At 39.4% G+C, this 14,701-nt stretch overlaps 3 protein-coding genes and 1 long non-coding RNA gene across 4 annotated transcripts; 3 read left to right on the top strand and 1 right to left on the bottom strand.

The window, feature by feature from the left end:
- The first annotated feature begins 852 nt into the window (after positions 1-852).
- Positions 853-3,575, top strand: LOC110884038 (glutathione S-transferase T3). Its single transcript, XM_022131711.2, has 2 exons — positions 853-978; positions 2,537-3,575. The coding sequence occupies exon 2, from the start codon at positions 2,540-2,542 to the stop codon at positions 3,443-3,445; it is 906 nt and encodes a 301-aa protein (XP_021987403.1). The 5' UTR covers positions 853-978; positions 2,537-2,539; the 3' UTR covers positions 3,446-3,575.
- A 191-nt stretch (positions 3,576-3,766) lies between these two features.
- LOC110880603 lies at positions 3,767-5,073 on the top strand. Its single transcript, XM_022129098.2, has 2 exons — positions 3,767-4,100; positions 4,337-5,073. The coding sequence occupies exon 2, from the start codon at positions 4,396-4,398 to the stop codon at positions 5,071-5,073; it is 678 nt and encodes a 225-aa protein (XP_021984790.1). The 5' UTR covers positions 3,767-4,100; positions 4,337-4,395.
- A 1,994-nt stretch (positions 5,074-7,067) lies between these two features.
- LOC110884037 lies at positions 7,068-11,120 on the bottom strand. Its single transcript, XM_022131710.2, has 2 exons — positions 10,962-11,120; positions 7,068-9,486 (listed from the first exon to the last, which is right to left on the bottom strand). The coding sequence occupies exon 2, from the start codon at positions 9,457-9,459 to the stop codon at positions 7,270-7,272; it is 2,190 nt and encodes a 729-aa protein (XP_021987402.1). The 5' UTR covers positions 9,460-9,486; positions 10,962-11,120; the 3' UTR covers positions 7,068-7,269.
- Positions 11,121-13,590: 2,470 nt separating this feature from the next.
- On the top strand, positions 13,591-14,551 carry LOC110884036. Its single transcript, XR_002560869.2, has 3 exons — positions 13,591-13,797; positions 13,886-14,000; positions 14,076-14,551. It is a non-coding gene; the product is annotated as an uncharacterized LOC110884036 (long non-coding RNA).
- The last annotated feature ends 150 nt before the right edge of the window (positions 14,552-14,701 follow it).

Genomic DNA, 14,701 nt, shown 5'->3' with positions numbered 1-14,701 from the left:
AGTGAAGGAACAAAAGCAAAACTTATATCGTCCACGTAGCAAAAAGATAATTTATTTTGTAGGGTTAAGTTATTCTACAAAGGCTCCTAAAAGTAAGAAGTGTACAAAGACACAATGAATAGCACAAGATGACACAATGTCGAACCTGACCCGTTTAGCTAAATTGGTTCGCGGGTTCAACCTGAAACTGACCCGGACCCGTTTAGAATAAAACCAAACCCACGAATTACGTGTTAGGTTCGTGTCGTGTCAGTAATTCACACCCTTAATAATAAACAAAAATTCTAAAATCTACAACCTATAAATCCAAAAGTGAAAACTTAAAATCTCACATCGTAGAGTTCAATGAGACGGTTCCAATGCCACTTGAATATGGTCAATCGAAGTCCATTTGATACCCTTTGTACGACTTCTTATTTTTAAGAGCCTTTGAATTTGATCCTATTATTATAATATATATAAGGATGACAAAAAAAATAATTTTATATAAATTTAATAGCTTAAGTAATTACAACTTTAAAACGTGTAATACATTATTCATTAAAATATATTGTTAACTTTTAAACCAACTTCTCATATTATTTTTAAACGGTTATAAAATTTTCATACATTAATATTTTAAAAAGAAATCACATCATAAAAACGAGCATGTTTTTCTTTTTACCTTAAGCATGATATTGCTATAGTTTTTTTTATTTTTTAATTTATAAAAATCTAACATGTTACGTGAAAACCAAAAACAATATTTGTGTCCCCTGCCGTATAACAAGTTAACAACAAGGACACACTCATGACATTATAACCTAGTGGCATTTTGGTGATGATACTCTAGTGGTCCGTTAGTGATCCAAATTTGCCGTTAATAAAGATAACACCCTCTTGTCCTCCTTTATTTATTTCCGTAGTCCATATACGCAATTTAATTTTCCGATTCACAGAGCCAGCCAGCCAGCCCTCTGTTTCGCTATAAACCCTAGTGTAAGTTGATTGCAATCACTCGCTTTTAAATCATTACTGAACTATAACTATCAATTTAATCATAAAAGATGTCTCGTGTTCTTGTTGATTTTCGCTCTATCATCTCTAATTTCGTTTGAGTTTGTTGTTCGTCATTTCACTTTAATGTGTAGTTTTAGGTTGAATTGATGATCTGTGTTGTATTCTTCTTGCTTAGGGTTTTGTTGAACCCTTACTGTTCAGTTATTACCGTTTACCTACATTGATTTTGGGAATTTAGTTGTTGAATTTACCTTAGTAACACCATGACTTGTTAACCCTAAATTGATTCATGATTGTTTGATTTTGCCTCAACTGTTATGTAGCAACAGATTTTGAACTTTGATCTTGTTATTACAAACGAAATTCCGTTTGAATTCCGTTGTTAACACTTAGGGCCCGTTTGGTTCGCAGGAATTCAGTGGAATTTAAGGGAATTGGAATTCCATCTCTTAAGATGTTTGGTTCACAGAATTTGATGGAATTGGAATCCTAATTCCAATCTTCATGTGTTTGCTTGACAATGGAATTGGAATTGGAATTACGCATGAATTCCTTCAAATTCCTTTAACTAAAGGAATTCAAAATTCTTCCTATATGTGAAGGAATTAAAGTAAATTCATTGGAAACTTCGACCATTTCGACCCGTACCGTTTCGATCCGAACCGTTTCGACCCGTACCGTTTCGAAGCGAACAATTTCGACTCGTACTGTTTCGATGATAACGGTTTCGAACCGTAACGTTTTGACGTGAACCGTTTCGAATCGAACCGTTTTGACGCGTACCGTTTCGACACGAACTGTTTTGACCCAACCGTTTTGATGCGAACTGTTTTGACGCCCGTACCGTTTCGACCTGAACCGTTTAGAATCGAACCGTTTCGACTCGAACTGTTTCGATGCGAACCGTGTCGACGCGAACCGTTTCGACCCGAACTGGTGATTGTGGGTGCCGTGGTGATGGATTCCAATTTTCATTTGACTGCCAAACACAACAAAAATGGAATTGAGATTCCGATTCCAACAATTTCCAATTCCAATCGGTATGTGTAAATTCCAAATCCAATTCCTTCAAATTCTAATTCCTAAACAAATTCCAATTCAAATTCCAAATCATTCCGCGAACCAAACGCCCCTTTAATGTACCATTTCTTACTATCAATCATGGTTGTAGATATCGTCAGGTACTAGTCGGGCGGCGAGGGTGGGGTACTGGCGTGGCTAGTGATTAATCGGGATTCGTCAGATTGGAATTTTTCATATAATTTTTCAAATACGTCAAAGATTTTGACGAATTTTAACAGCTTTTGACTGCCTTTGACCGGTTACCGGGTCTAGGTCCGACTAGGTGAAATTCAATCGGTAAACTTCCGATTACCAATTAATCGTTGATTAATCCCGATTTTTACAACAGTGGTGCAAGTTCGGTTACATTTTTTAGCTCTCATAAGGAAATGGTTGCAAAAAAAGTAGAATTTGCAGGAAGTATGAACTTGTAAATGATTGCATTGATAAGTTTGATACTTGTTATGATTTATAGGAAATGGCAGAGGACACTCAGCAACGAGCGGAGGACAATGTTTACGTAGATAAGAAGAAAAAGATGAAGAATCCGTGGATACCTGATGAAGAGAAGTTTTTAGCTACGGTGTATCTTAAAATATCCGAGAATCCCACAGTAGGAAACGGGCAACACGTTACTGCTTTTTGGAACCGAGTCGTGTTGTACTTTCGACAGAACACCTCGTTTACCATCGACAGAACGAAAGATCAGCTCACGAGTAAGTGGACCGATATGAACAAAAAGGTCGGTAAGTTTAACGAGATCATAACAAACTTGAAGAGAGATTGTAAAAGTGGTCAATCTGAAGAGGATATCCTTCCGCTTGCCCTTACTAGATACAAACAAGACGTCGGGCGGGATTTCAGTCTCTGGCACGTGTGGATTCTGCTTAAAGACTCGCCGAAATGGAAAGCGCCCGTTTTAACCGACCAAACAAGCAAAATCAAAAGCAAAAGCAAAAGGTTAAAAACGTCTAAGACCGGGGTGTACACGTCGTCTTCACACGCACATGGTTCAGTAAACCTGGAAACGGAAGATGATGAAGTTGAGCTTCAACATCCACCTGGTAAAAAGTCAACCCATCAAGAAGGAAAGTCAGATGCTACATCGTCATCAACCGGATCCAAATTACATGAGGCACTTGTGCAAAAAGAAATTATGGATCTTGCGAATGGGTCCAAAGTGCAGCCCGAGAAGGATGCTGGTTTTCGTCAGTTTCATGAAAGCTTGCTTCAGCTCACGAGTCTGGAACTTGAAAAACGAGAGGATAAGGATTTCCAGTTCCTGTTGATGGATACGAGCAAGTTGACAGGAGTAGATCTTGAACTCGTTCTACAACGTAAGGATCGAATTAGAAAAAAATATGTGACGAAATATGGACTGTAATATATTGTTTTTAAGTATTGTGTATAAGTAACTAGTATTGTAAGGCCTGTGCTATAATGAAGGCTTGTGTATACAACCTATGTAACATCCATTTTCTGTTCACTAAACAACCATTATCTTCCACTTTCAACACAATATATACAAAAATGACTCTTTCCAAATCAACTTGTTATAATCTTCACTGTACAAATATTGTTACGACTTACGAGTTAGGAGGTGTGGAATACACACGTGTTCAAATATATTCTCATTTATGGCACCAATGAACCCGATGGTTTAAAAGGGCAAAGCCTCTTTGACTAATGAGTTCCCGGGGCCATCGCCTCCTTGGTGCGGCCCATGGACTCAACCCTTGATGTTGGCCCGCTTGTGCGGTCCAAGGGGGTGAACCCTCTCAAGTGGCACTTACAGTGGAAGTTTTTTATTACCTTTGTTGTAAGGCCTTTGGAAGTTGCTTCGGATTTGCATAGTTGCTGAAAAGTTGCATGAGGTACCGGAGACGCAAAAAGGAAAAGGAAAAGCAAAAGCAAAACGGCCACATAAAAAGAAAGTGGAAACCACCACCCGAGCGAAAAAAATGTGATAACGTGGGAGCCCGAAGAGGAGTATGCGTTAACCCGCGCTTTCATCGATGTTTCGGAGGACCCGGTCATATGTATGTTTTTCTTTCTTTGTTTTTTTTTTTCCGTTTTCTGTTTTTTAATTTATTTTCTGTTTTTTAATTTATTTTCGGTTTTTTTTATTTTCTGTTTTAAATTTATTTTCTGTTTTTTTTTTTATTTTCTGTTGTAAATTTATTTTCTGTTTTTAAATTTATTTTCTGTTTGTTATTTATTTTCTGTTTTTATTTTTTTTAAATTTTAGACTAACATTATATTTTGTTTTTTTTAGCAAACAATCAAAGTAAAACCGTATTTTGGAACCGAATACGAGAACTTTTTTTCGATCTCATGGGTAGAGGAGACGAATACCGCCTACCGGACTCTATATCGGGGAAGTGGACCGATATAAACAAGAAATGCACAAACTTTCAAACCGTGTACCAACGCTTGTTTTCCGGATGGAAAAGTGGAAGTAGCGATGAAGACATTACGCAAGAGGCATTGGTCGAGTATACGGAGGCTAATGGCCATTTCCCGTACATGAGGTGTTGGCAAATCCTTCGCCATAGCCCCAAATGGGCCACCGTATCTACTCCGAGTGGTCGTTTGGGAAATACACGGCCATCAAAGAGGTCCAAAACAAACGAGTCGGGTGAACCCGAAACGCCAACCTCCGACGCTCGAAACACCGACTTGAACGAGGATATTCTGGATGACGAGCCGGTGGAGGAGCTACCAAGACCGCCCGGAAGAAAAAGCCGGGCGAAAAAACCCGAGTCGTCGTCGATGTCTATGGGAACGGATATGAGTAACGCATTTTCGGAGATAAACAAGCGACTTCAAGACATACACGAACTCGGTAATAAATGTTTGGAGGAGAACCACGAAGTTACGGAGATTATGCGGGATAGACATTGGGCTCACGACTTTGAGTTCTACTCGAAACCGCATGACCACTTAACGGGAAAAGCTTTGAAAATGGCGTTGGCACAAAAGGAGCTGATTGAAAAAAAATATAACCTTTGATTGTGTAAAAATTTTTTTATTCTAGTTTAATGTTTTTTTTTCTAGTTTAATGTTTTTTTATTTTATTGTACTTTTTTTTTATTTAATGAAATGAATTTTATTTTTAAAAAACTTACAAATGAATTAAAAAAATAAAAATTAAAAAATGAGTAATGATTACACAGGGGCTTTATGACTACGGCCTCAAATTGCATAACGCCCCATAAAGCCCCGGGGTGACGTGGCATGCCACATGTCGCATAACGCCCCCAAAAGGGCTTTATGACTACACATGGCCTTAGTGACAACTATGATCACCAATAAATATGTTGTTAGAGCTTGTGTAGTGGGGCGCTATATGCCATCATAAAGCCCCTATAAAGCCCCAAACACCACTACAGGGGGCTTTATGAGATAAAAGATGGTGGGTGGCGCTATATATATAGCGCTTGATGGGGGGAAGGATTTCAAAAATGGACCAATAAAAAAAAGCAAGTGTTTTTTAATTAATTAATAAAATTTAAAATTAATAATTAGGTAATGATAGGTAGGGGCTTTATGACTACGGGCTCTAGTGATATAACGCCCCATAAAGCCCCTGTGTGACGTGGCACTACACGTGTCGTATAACGCCCCACAAGGGGTTTTATGACTACGGATGGCCTTAGTAGTAACTTCATTCAAAAGTAGATTGGGCTACTAACAACTTAGGATATTAGAAGTAAATGTGCATTAGCAACAACTTGAGTGATCAATAGTAATTAAATTATTGTTGGCACAACGTTGTGATGGTTCTCCAACTATAAAACACAAGTCTTCGGTCATTTCCTATACACGTTATCCACAAGATGCTCGTTCTTGTTTCTATCAGAATTATTCGATTGAGATTTCAAGAGTACCATTGAAATACTTCAAGTTGATGGTAATACATACATGATTCATATAGATATCTACATTGTGAAACCTACATTGCATAACTTAAAAGAGCTTGAGTTCTACTTGTTTCGAGTTCTATGGCTAAAGCTTGAGTTCATTTGCAAGGCTTACATCCTAAACCTACACTTTGTGAGACTATCAAAGCTTATCAAATCGAACCTTTATGAACTCGAACCTTAGTTATAGCTATTAAAAAGAGCAAGCTTATCAATATTAAAGAAGTGCAATGATTAATTGAGTTGAGGGGATGTCAAAATACACCAACTTGAATCATGTTCATAAGTGATTTGATCATGCCCTTTATGTCTCATAATCATGTTATGTTAGCTTAGCCTAGCCTTTGTATTCATTCTATGATAGATTGGGTAGTACAATTTTTAGGGTTGTTGGTAGAGGTGAGTAAAAAAACAAAATAACCGAACCGAAATAAAAACCGAACTTTGAGTATTTGTTTTTATAATAGTTATATAACTTTGTATAGGTAATTAGATTTGATATAAAAAAATTATGATTATGAAAAATAAATGTATAAAGTAATAATCATGTGAAAATGTAAGGATTTGTAAAGATGTTTGTAGGTTAGGGGAGAAAATAAGTGTGTTTGAATAAATGGTGGAAATGTGACGCTGCATATTACTATGCGCGTTCATGAGTGTTTTGGGTTGAAGATAGTCTTAGCGAGGATGATATCGACCAAAGATGGTAGGTGCACCCGTGTGGTGAGAAAAAGACGTGAGAGAAAACATGCGATGTTCACCGTGGTGTAGTATTGATAGGCATAGTTAAAAGGGATGATTAAAACCAAAGAAAAGTTTAATAATGAAATAATTACACAGATGTATTCATCTTTGAACCAAAACCAGGCAAAACCGGTGCATAAGGCTCCCGGATGTGTGAGGTTCGAGGGTATCAGACCAACTTAGGTTTGATGTACGCATCATTACCATATATTTCTACAAGAGATTGTTTCCACGACTCGAACCTGTGACATGCAGGTCACATGACAACAACCTTCTTAAGAGTAAATTCAACAAGTCAACAAATGTATTCATCTTTGAAAAACACAGTTTGGACCTCACTTCAAATAACCTGTTAACAGTATTTATATTCAACCATATGCATTATAACCTCAAAACAGCAATACACAAACACCACATTCAAACCTAAAATCTGTTAACCATATTAAACAAGTTTTAACCTCAAACCACTAGTCAGTACACTTTAGCCGCATGCCCGACTATCGACCCATCACGACCCACTTGACAAATAAAACGGGTCGGGTCAAATTGGAGCGGAACAGGTAGTTCTAAAATGCCCGGATTGATTACACCGGCTGCAATGCACAACTCGCTTCACAGAACTACGATCTTCCGATCTTATCCTCCTCTTTCTCGGCCGTCCCGGTGGTCTAATCAACCTTGGGGGGTTGATAATGATTTCAATCCCATCACCTTGCGAGGGTAAATCCGTCATTTCGTTCCAAAGCGTCTTATCAGGAACCGGGTGTATCGTTTGTGAATACGCTCTCCTATAATTCGCCACCGTGAAACAACTCTCGGTAAACCGGTGAACGTTTTGTCTGCAAGATAAAAGCGCAGCCACCGCATGCGCACACGGCAGGCCGTTAAGCTGCCATCCCCGACATAAACACCGACGGTTTCTGATATCGACAATGTTAGTCCCTTCATGTGAAATAACCTCGAATTCAGCTTCGTTTGCTCTAAGCACTTGATAGGTTCGCGCACGGTCAATAGCTTCCGATACGCGTCTCTCAGCAGTCGGAACGAGAATTGAAGTCCATTGCATACTCATTTCACGTCTCTCGTTAAACCACATCATTAACTGCCGACGAATAGATTCCATCATTTGAACGATCGGGAGCCCAGAAGCTTCCGCAATCCAAGCGTTTAACGAATCGACTATGTTAGCCGTCAAATGGCCGAAACGGGTCCCGTCGAAACACGCTGTAGCCCATAAACCCGGCGGGATTCGTCTTATCCAATATACAGCTTCTTGAGATATCTCTTCTATTTCTAGAATCTTCGATTCAAATTCCATTAACGTGAGCGCATTGGCGGCGTCCCAGAGCAGGTTGACTAGCATCGTGTTGTTGAATTCCTTCCGGAAACTCTCGCTGAGGTGGTGCATACAAAACCCGTGAAAAGCCGTCGGGAAATTCACTTCGACGCTATCCACGATGTTTTTGTGCCTGTCGGATAAAAACGTGAGTCGGGGCATGTTTTCGGTGTTGATTTCTAACAAATTGTGAAGCTCCGAAAGAAACCACATCCAATTTTCCTTATTTTCTTCATCAACAACACCGAACGCTAGCGGAAACAAAGCGCCGTCACCATCAAAACCCGTTGCGAGAAGCAACGTCCCAAGATACTTACTTTTTAAAACGGTTCTATCAAGCCCGATAAGCGGTCTACACGCGTTTAAAAACCCGTAAATCGAAGCTTGAAAAGAGATAAAAAGACGTTGAAAACAGTTATCATTTGGATTCACGTAAACAGAGGCGATACTGTCGGGATTCGTGCGCCGAATCTGGTCACAATATTGCGGCAGAAAACGGTAATCTTCTTCAAATGAACCACGTAACGCAGCCATAATCCGTTCTTTTCCCCTCCAGGCTTGTTTGTACGATAACGTAATCCCGTGCGTCCTGTGGATTTCTTCTAGAATCTCCTTCGGCTTGCATAGCGGATTTTCTTTGAGCCGTTGTTCAACGGTATTTGCAACCCAGTCAACCGAAGCTTGTTGATGACCCAAATGAGCGATCCCACCACAGTTGTGTTCCGAATGAATCGTTCTGATTGTGAAAGTCGGTACACCAGGTAGTTTCGCTGCGTGTATTCTCCATGGACAGCCTTCACTCGCACATTTGGCGGTAAATCGTGTTTTGTCCGATTTAACGGTTTGTATCTCGAAATGAAGCGTAATCGCCGTGTGTCTTAACGCCCTACGACAGCTGGCAACATCTGGAAATTCTTGACCCACTGTTAGTTCATAGTTTGGAGGCGGTGTGGTTCGGGTTTGGATTACTTGATTCGTGAACACGAGTTCCGGCTGGTGAAACGATAACGGGCCAGCAAGATCATGGTTATGGTTATCTACAACGGATAAACCCATCTCGTGATGTTGATCAGCAAGAACTAACTGATTATCAGGATTGTTGACCGATGGTTGACCAATACCACCGTGATCCAAATCGCCGTCATCACCATCAAACTCAGTTGGTTCTCCGTTACCGTGATGATGTGGCATGGATGCTATCTCGTGGTCCAAAAGAAGTTCGTGATCGTGATGATGATGTGGCATGCTCATGTGTCGGTTACCGTTCTCTCCTAATCCGTTTTCGGGCTTTAGGGCTTGTCCCGGTTGCGAATTATGGTTCTGTCCAGTCACCATCGTATGTGCATGCCATGGTATGTCGGGCCTTTGACCAATAATCATGCTGTGATTCTCCATAACATCAATCTTGACTGCCAAACAGACCTGTTCAACAAAGTTAAAAATCAAACTTTTTTCTTTGCTATATCAAAAAAATGTTAAACTGAATAGGTAATATATACGTCGATAAGTATAGTACGGATGATGAACTGGCAGCGTTTGACATGGAGATCACCTATAGCGAGATGAGGACAAGGGACAAATGGACTAATGGAGGATCACGCAAATCCGAAGAAACGAATATGGAATTCTATTATAAAACACGTGTACTAAACCTAGACCAAAGATTTCCCTTTTATAGGTGAGGAACAGTCGCGACGATTTATTGCAACCATTCGTGAAAACATAGTTATCGATAGCGAATAGCGGTCAATAGCAATAGACAACCTATATGCTACGTAGCGATAGCGATGAAATAGCGTCCGCTATTTCGTGTTTAGCGATAAGGTAGTAGATAATTTTAAAAAGCATAGTCTTGAGCAGGCATGCTTGGTTTTAAATAAGCGTGCCTCAGGCGCGCTGAGGCGCGAGGCGCACTAAGGCACAGCTTCTGGGGCTTTTTTCCCTCAGCGCCTTGTGTAATTACAAGAAGCGCCCAAAAGGCGCAGATTTTTGGGTTTTTTTGGGGGGGGGGCTTTTTGGCCTGAGGTGCGCGCCTCATGTAACTGAGGCGTTTTTCTGCAGAAAAAAGTTGTACCTTGGGTTTTTTTACTTGTACATGTAAGTGAAATGGTATAAAAGCCTTATTTATAGCTATACTTTGGTTAAAAGAAGCTAAAAACCTATGGGATATATAAAAAAAATTATATAAACACTTTGCGCCTCGGGTACAAAAAGCCCACCGCTTTTGCGCTTCGCGCCTCAATTTTAGATCTCGTCGCTTTTGTGCGCCTATCGCTTTTTAAAACCAAGCACGCATGTACTCCACACCTCTTTTTGACTTGTATCAATCTATGTAGTTAATATCGCGATATATCAGTGATATATCGGTTATCATCCCTTGGTGAGAATATCGGTACTATCGGCGATATATCACCGATTTTCCCGATATCAGTACCTTTCTTCTTAGTTCTACCATACGTCTTTCTTCTTATTGCTGCTATTAGTGTTTCAAGTCGTAATTGTTAGGTTTCAATGTTTATTCAAATTCCTTCTTTAACTACTTAGGTTTCAATGTTTATTCAAATTCCTTCTTTAATCTTAAGTGGGTCCCAATCAACCAAAATGACTTAATGACACTTAAATCACCAACAATATCTAATAAGCTACAATAAACCTTCCTTTATATTAAAGCTAAAACAAACAATTTATCACCAGGCCCCTAACCTTATGTCAAACATATAAACTCATCATAAAAAAATCAAATGTCACAAAAAAAAAAAAAAAATCAAACAATCACATCTCCTAATAATAGCTTATAAACCATTTAATTCCGTACACCAAACATTGACATCTGAAAAATCAACACACACCCAACAAAAGAAACACAGATACATGAATCGATCAACACGAAAACTCACCAAGCGTTGGATCCAGCGAAAAAAAGATGAAATTTTGGGGCAGAATTCGAGTGAAAAAAGGGTCCAAGATCTGCAAAGAAGAACAAAATTGGGATTAAAGATGGATGAATTGATGAATAAAGAAAGAGGTTTTGAAAAAAAGGCGGGGAGTGAGAGTGAAATTACAGGGTGAGGGAGGGCAACAAGGGGAAAACGAAGAATGAGAAGTAGGGGTATCGATGGGACTTTTAGGGCTTTTATTTTATCCAACCATCTTTTCCCTTTATTATTCTGTCTTTCCTATTTTGCCCCTTCTAGTTGCTATATGTATATTGATGAACTCATACTATTGATTTATTTTTGAGTAAATTACAAATTTTTCCCTTTTGTCTTTATATCAACTTACAAAGCATGTTTTTTGTTTTGAGAATGCATCACTTTTATACTTTATGATTCAAAATGTTACTTGTTTTTTACTTTGCATTAACTCAATTAATTTATTTTATTAAATTAGATGATGTGCACCCCATCTAAGGGTATTATTGTCTTTTTCTATTTTAATAGTTTCGTTTAATAGAAAAACATATAAAACCGACACACCATACGCTATATTTTCTCTCTCTAATACTCTCTTTCTAAACACACACACTATCTCTGTTTCTATCCCCCTCTTTATATGTACCCTAGCCCTAGCCAACCACCACCTGGCACCTGCCATGACAATCACCATCGCCACCCCTATCATCTGAAAACCGAACACTCTGACCACCATCTTAAAACCTTGTCCACTTTTTTTTTAACTTTCGCGTAATCAACACCTTTATCCAGCGGTTACTCACAAAACTTTAACTCTCTTTCTTTCCTTTAACATTCTTGGTGACGAGAGATATCAGGTAAAGGTGAAACTTGTGGGAGTGGTAGTTTGTTACATACCAAACAAGATAACTCAACCCAAAATACTAGTCTAATGGATGAGAGAACTCATTTGGTATATAAAACCCACATTGGTTTCCCATACAACCGATATGGGACAAGTCTCATACCTTGCAATGGTTTCAGTCTATAACATAGTTCGACAAGAATGGTGACCAAAGATGGTTAGACGATGGTGGGTTAGGGTTTGCGGCGGTGATGGTGGGTTGCGGGTTCGGGTATTGAGTGGGTGTGTGGTGTGATGGAGGATCGTGGATCATCAGTGGTTGGTAGGTGACGAAATGGTGAGTGATGTGGTGGATATGGTGGTTGAATAGAAATTGTAGGTTGAGGCGGAGGTTGGATGAAGGTGAAAAGTGGTTGTGGTGGTTCATTGATGTTTGTGGTGGCTGGTACGGAGCGATGGTTATGGTGGTAGGGTTTAGAGATGGTTGGTGGTTTAAAGTCGGGCGGTGGCTGAAGTGGTAGCAAGGGCGACGACTAAACGATTGCGTGCTTGGCGACAATGTTTGAGTGGGGGTTGATGGTAGAGATGGTAGTTAGAGGTGAACGGTGAGGGTACATGGTGGATGGTAGTTGATTGGTAGTGGTGTTAACAATGGTGGAGGGTAGTGGCATTTGGTGGTGTTTACAGTGGTGGAGGGTGGTTGCAGGTAGAGAGAAGGGGGAGGGTAAGAAGTTTTTACACAATAGTCCTTAAAAAGGTGAAATGACAAAAATACCCTCATGTGTAAGGCATATGACTATACTTGACAAAAAAAAAATCTTAGCTAGTGCCATAGGACAAAACATGTAGCATTTGGAAACATTAAGTACAAAAGTCATCAATTTTAAAGGCAAAAGACATGCGTTGAAATTTGATATAAAAATAAAGGACAAAAATTGTAATTTACTCTTTATTTTCTTAATTGCGGTTTGAGAACTCGGGGACACTCTAAAACATATTCTTAAAGCTATACTAATGTTTGCTATAAGATTTGAACCCTCAACGACCAATTATTGAAGAATATTTTTTCATGGTATCTTAGTACCGCTAGGCAATAAGCCTTTTGGTAACTATTTATTAAATAGTAGACTTTTTTCAATTTTGTTAGTGTTAATTCATCACAATTGGCAACAACTAAGTCATGGTTGTTTCTTCTGGTTTGTTTTTAAAACACAATTTTGTTGAATATTGTGGGGTTGTAGTGGTGCATTTAGCAAGGGCATCTTATAGCGGGGTTGGTCAAGGGTGGTCATAGAAGAACGAAGGGTGAATCGTTGTTGCGAGTGGTGGTTGTGATCCTCGATGGATGTGATAGCAAGGGTGTTAGCTAGAGGGTGAATCATGGAAGAAGAAATGGCAAGTTGGTTGGAATCAATTGTTTTTTAAATATACTTTGTAGTAAGAGTCTTCGTGTTAATGTTAATTACATAGATAGTTAATTTGAAATTAAACGAGCTTGAGCCCATCATTTATATAAGAGTAAAATTTCAAAGTTCGTCCTTTATGTATGTCTAATATATCAAAGTATGTCATTTATCTTTAATAACCTCAGAAAACATCCTTAATGTTTGAAAAACCAATCAGTTAATGTCCTTTACCCTAAACCTTGTTTGTTTTCCCAGTTAAATCAGGTCATGTGAGAAGCACATGAGGGTATATTGGTCTTTACCTTAATAAAAACCCTAAAACTCCACCATCATCTTCTTCATCTTTCAATCACCTGCACATCAACATACCCCCCTTCTTCTCTCTATCTAACAATCCTACCACCACCACAACCTGGCATATTCAAGAGAGAGTGAGAGAGAGAGAGATCGAGCAGAAGAGGAGGCAGGAAAGAGAGAGAGAACAGGCGGAGCCGGTGCCGTCGTCTACGGCGGCGGTGGTTCCAGCGACCCTCTCGAGTCACAGCAGTCGTGGGTTCAGGAATTTTCTCCGGTAAACTTATCCAACTCGTCATCTTCACCTCTTTTACTCTCAGGTCTGTAACGAGCTATCTCTCAAGTCCGTTTTGTTTGCGTTTCAGGTTTGATGGTTGATGGGGTCGGGCATCATTCTAAGTTTGGGTGTCACGACACGGGTCAGACTCGGTTCGGTTCGAGTTCAGTCGACACCGGGTTAACATGGTCGTCTCTATTCCGGTAAGGGTTTTGAGTATTTTTCGGTTAAGTTCCAGTTTCACTTCAAAATCGGATTCTGTTTGGATTTATTTTCAGATTCATTACAACCCAGTTTCAGTTTGGGTTCGGTTCAGATTCGGTGTCGGGTCAACATCAGTCAAACAGTCAACACGGGTGGGTCGTGGTGGCGGTGGTGATGGCGGCGACAGGTGGGTCGTGGTGGCGGTGATGGCGGCGACAGGTGGGTCGTGGTGGCGGTGGTGGCGGTAGGTAGGTTGTGGTGGTGGTAGGATTGTTAGATCTCAATAAACCACTTTGTTGCCCTAATTTTGGTGAGTTGTAAGAAATTGGGGTTTTTTTGTTCATGGGTTATTGATGATAATGTTGATGATAATCTGGGTTTTGAAGTTTTGAATATCCGGGTTTTGAAGTTTTGAATATCTGGGTTTTGAAGTTTTGAATATTTTTTTCTTTGTGTTTTGAAGATCTGGGTTTTGTTTGAAGTTTTGAAGATATAATGTGCAGATTATGAAGCTTATAGTTAAGAGAAAGAAGATTTGAATTTTTTATAATTTTATTTTTCTAGTATTAAGGTAAAGACCAATATACCCTCATGTGCTTCTCACATGACCTGATTTAACTGGGAAAACAAACAAAGTTTAGGGTAAAGGACATAACCTGATTGGTTTTTCAAACATTAAGGATGTTTTCTGAGGTTATTA

The sequence above is a fragment of the Helianthus annuus genome, chromosome 10 (assembly GCF_002127325.2).
Source record: "Helianthus annuus cultivar XRQ/B chromosome 10, HanXRQr2.0-SUNRISE, whole genome shotgun sequence".
Taxonomy (NCBI): domain Eukaryota; kingdom Viridiplantae; phylum Streptophyta; class Magnoliopsida; order Asterales; family Asteraceae; genus Helianthus; species Helianthus annuus.
The sequence above is the reverse complement of the archived record's forward strand: the minus strand, read 5'-3'. Positions and strand labels throughout refer to the sequence as shown.

What these genes read in the sequence shown, in the direction of transcription:
- LOC110884038 (XM_022131711.2), top strand. Translation starts at nt 2,540, where the DNA reads ATGGCAGAGGACACTCAGCAACGAGCGGAGGACAATGTTTACGTAGAT.
- LOC110880603 (XM_022129098.2), top strand. Translation starts at nt 4,396, where the DNA reads ATGGGTAGAGGAGACGAATACCGCCTACCGGACTCTATATCGGGGAAG.
- LOC110884037 (XM_022131710.2), bottom strand. Translation starts at nt 9,459, where the DNA reads ATGGAGAATCACAGCATGATTATTGGTCAAAGGCCCGACATACCATGG.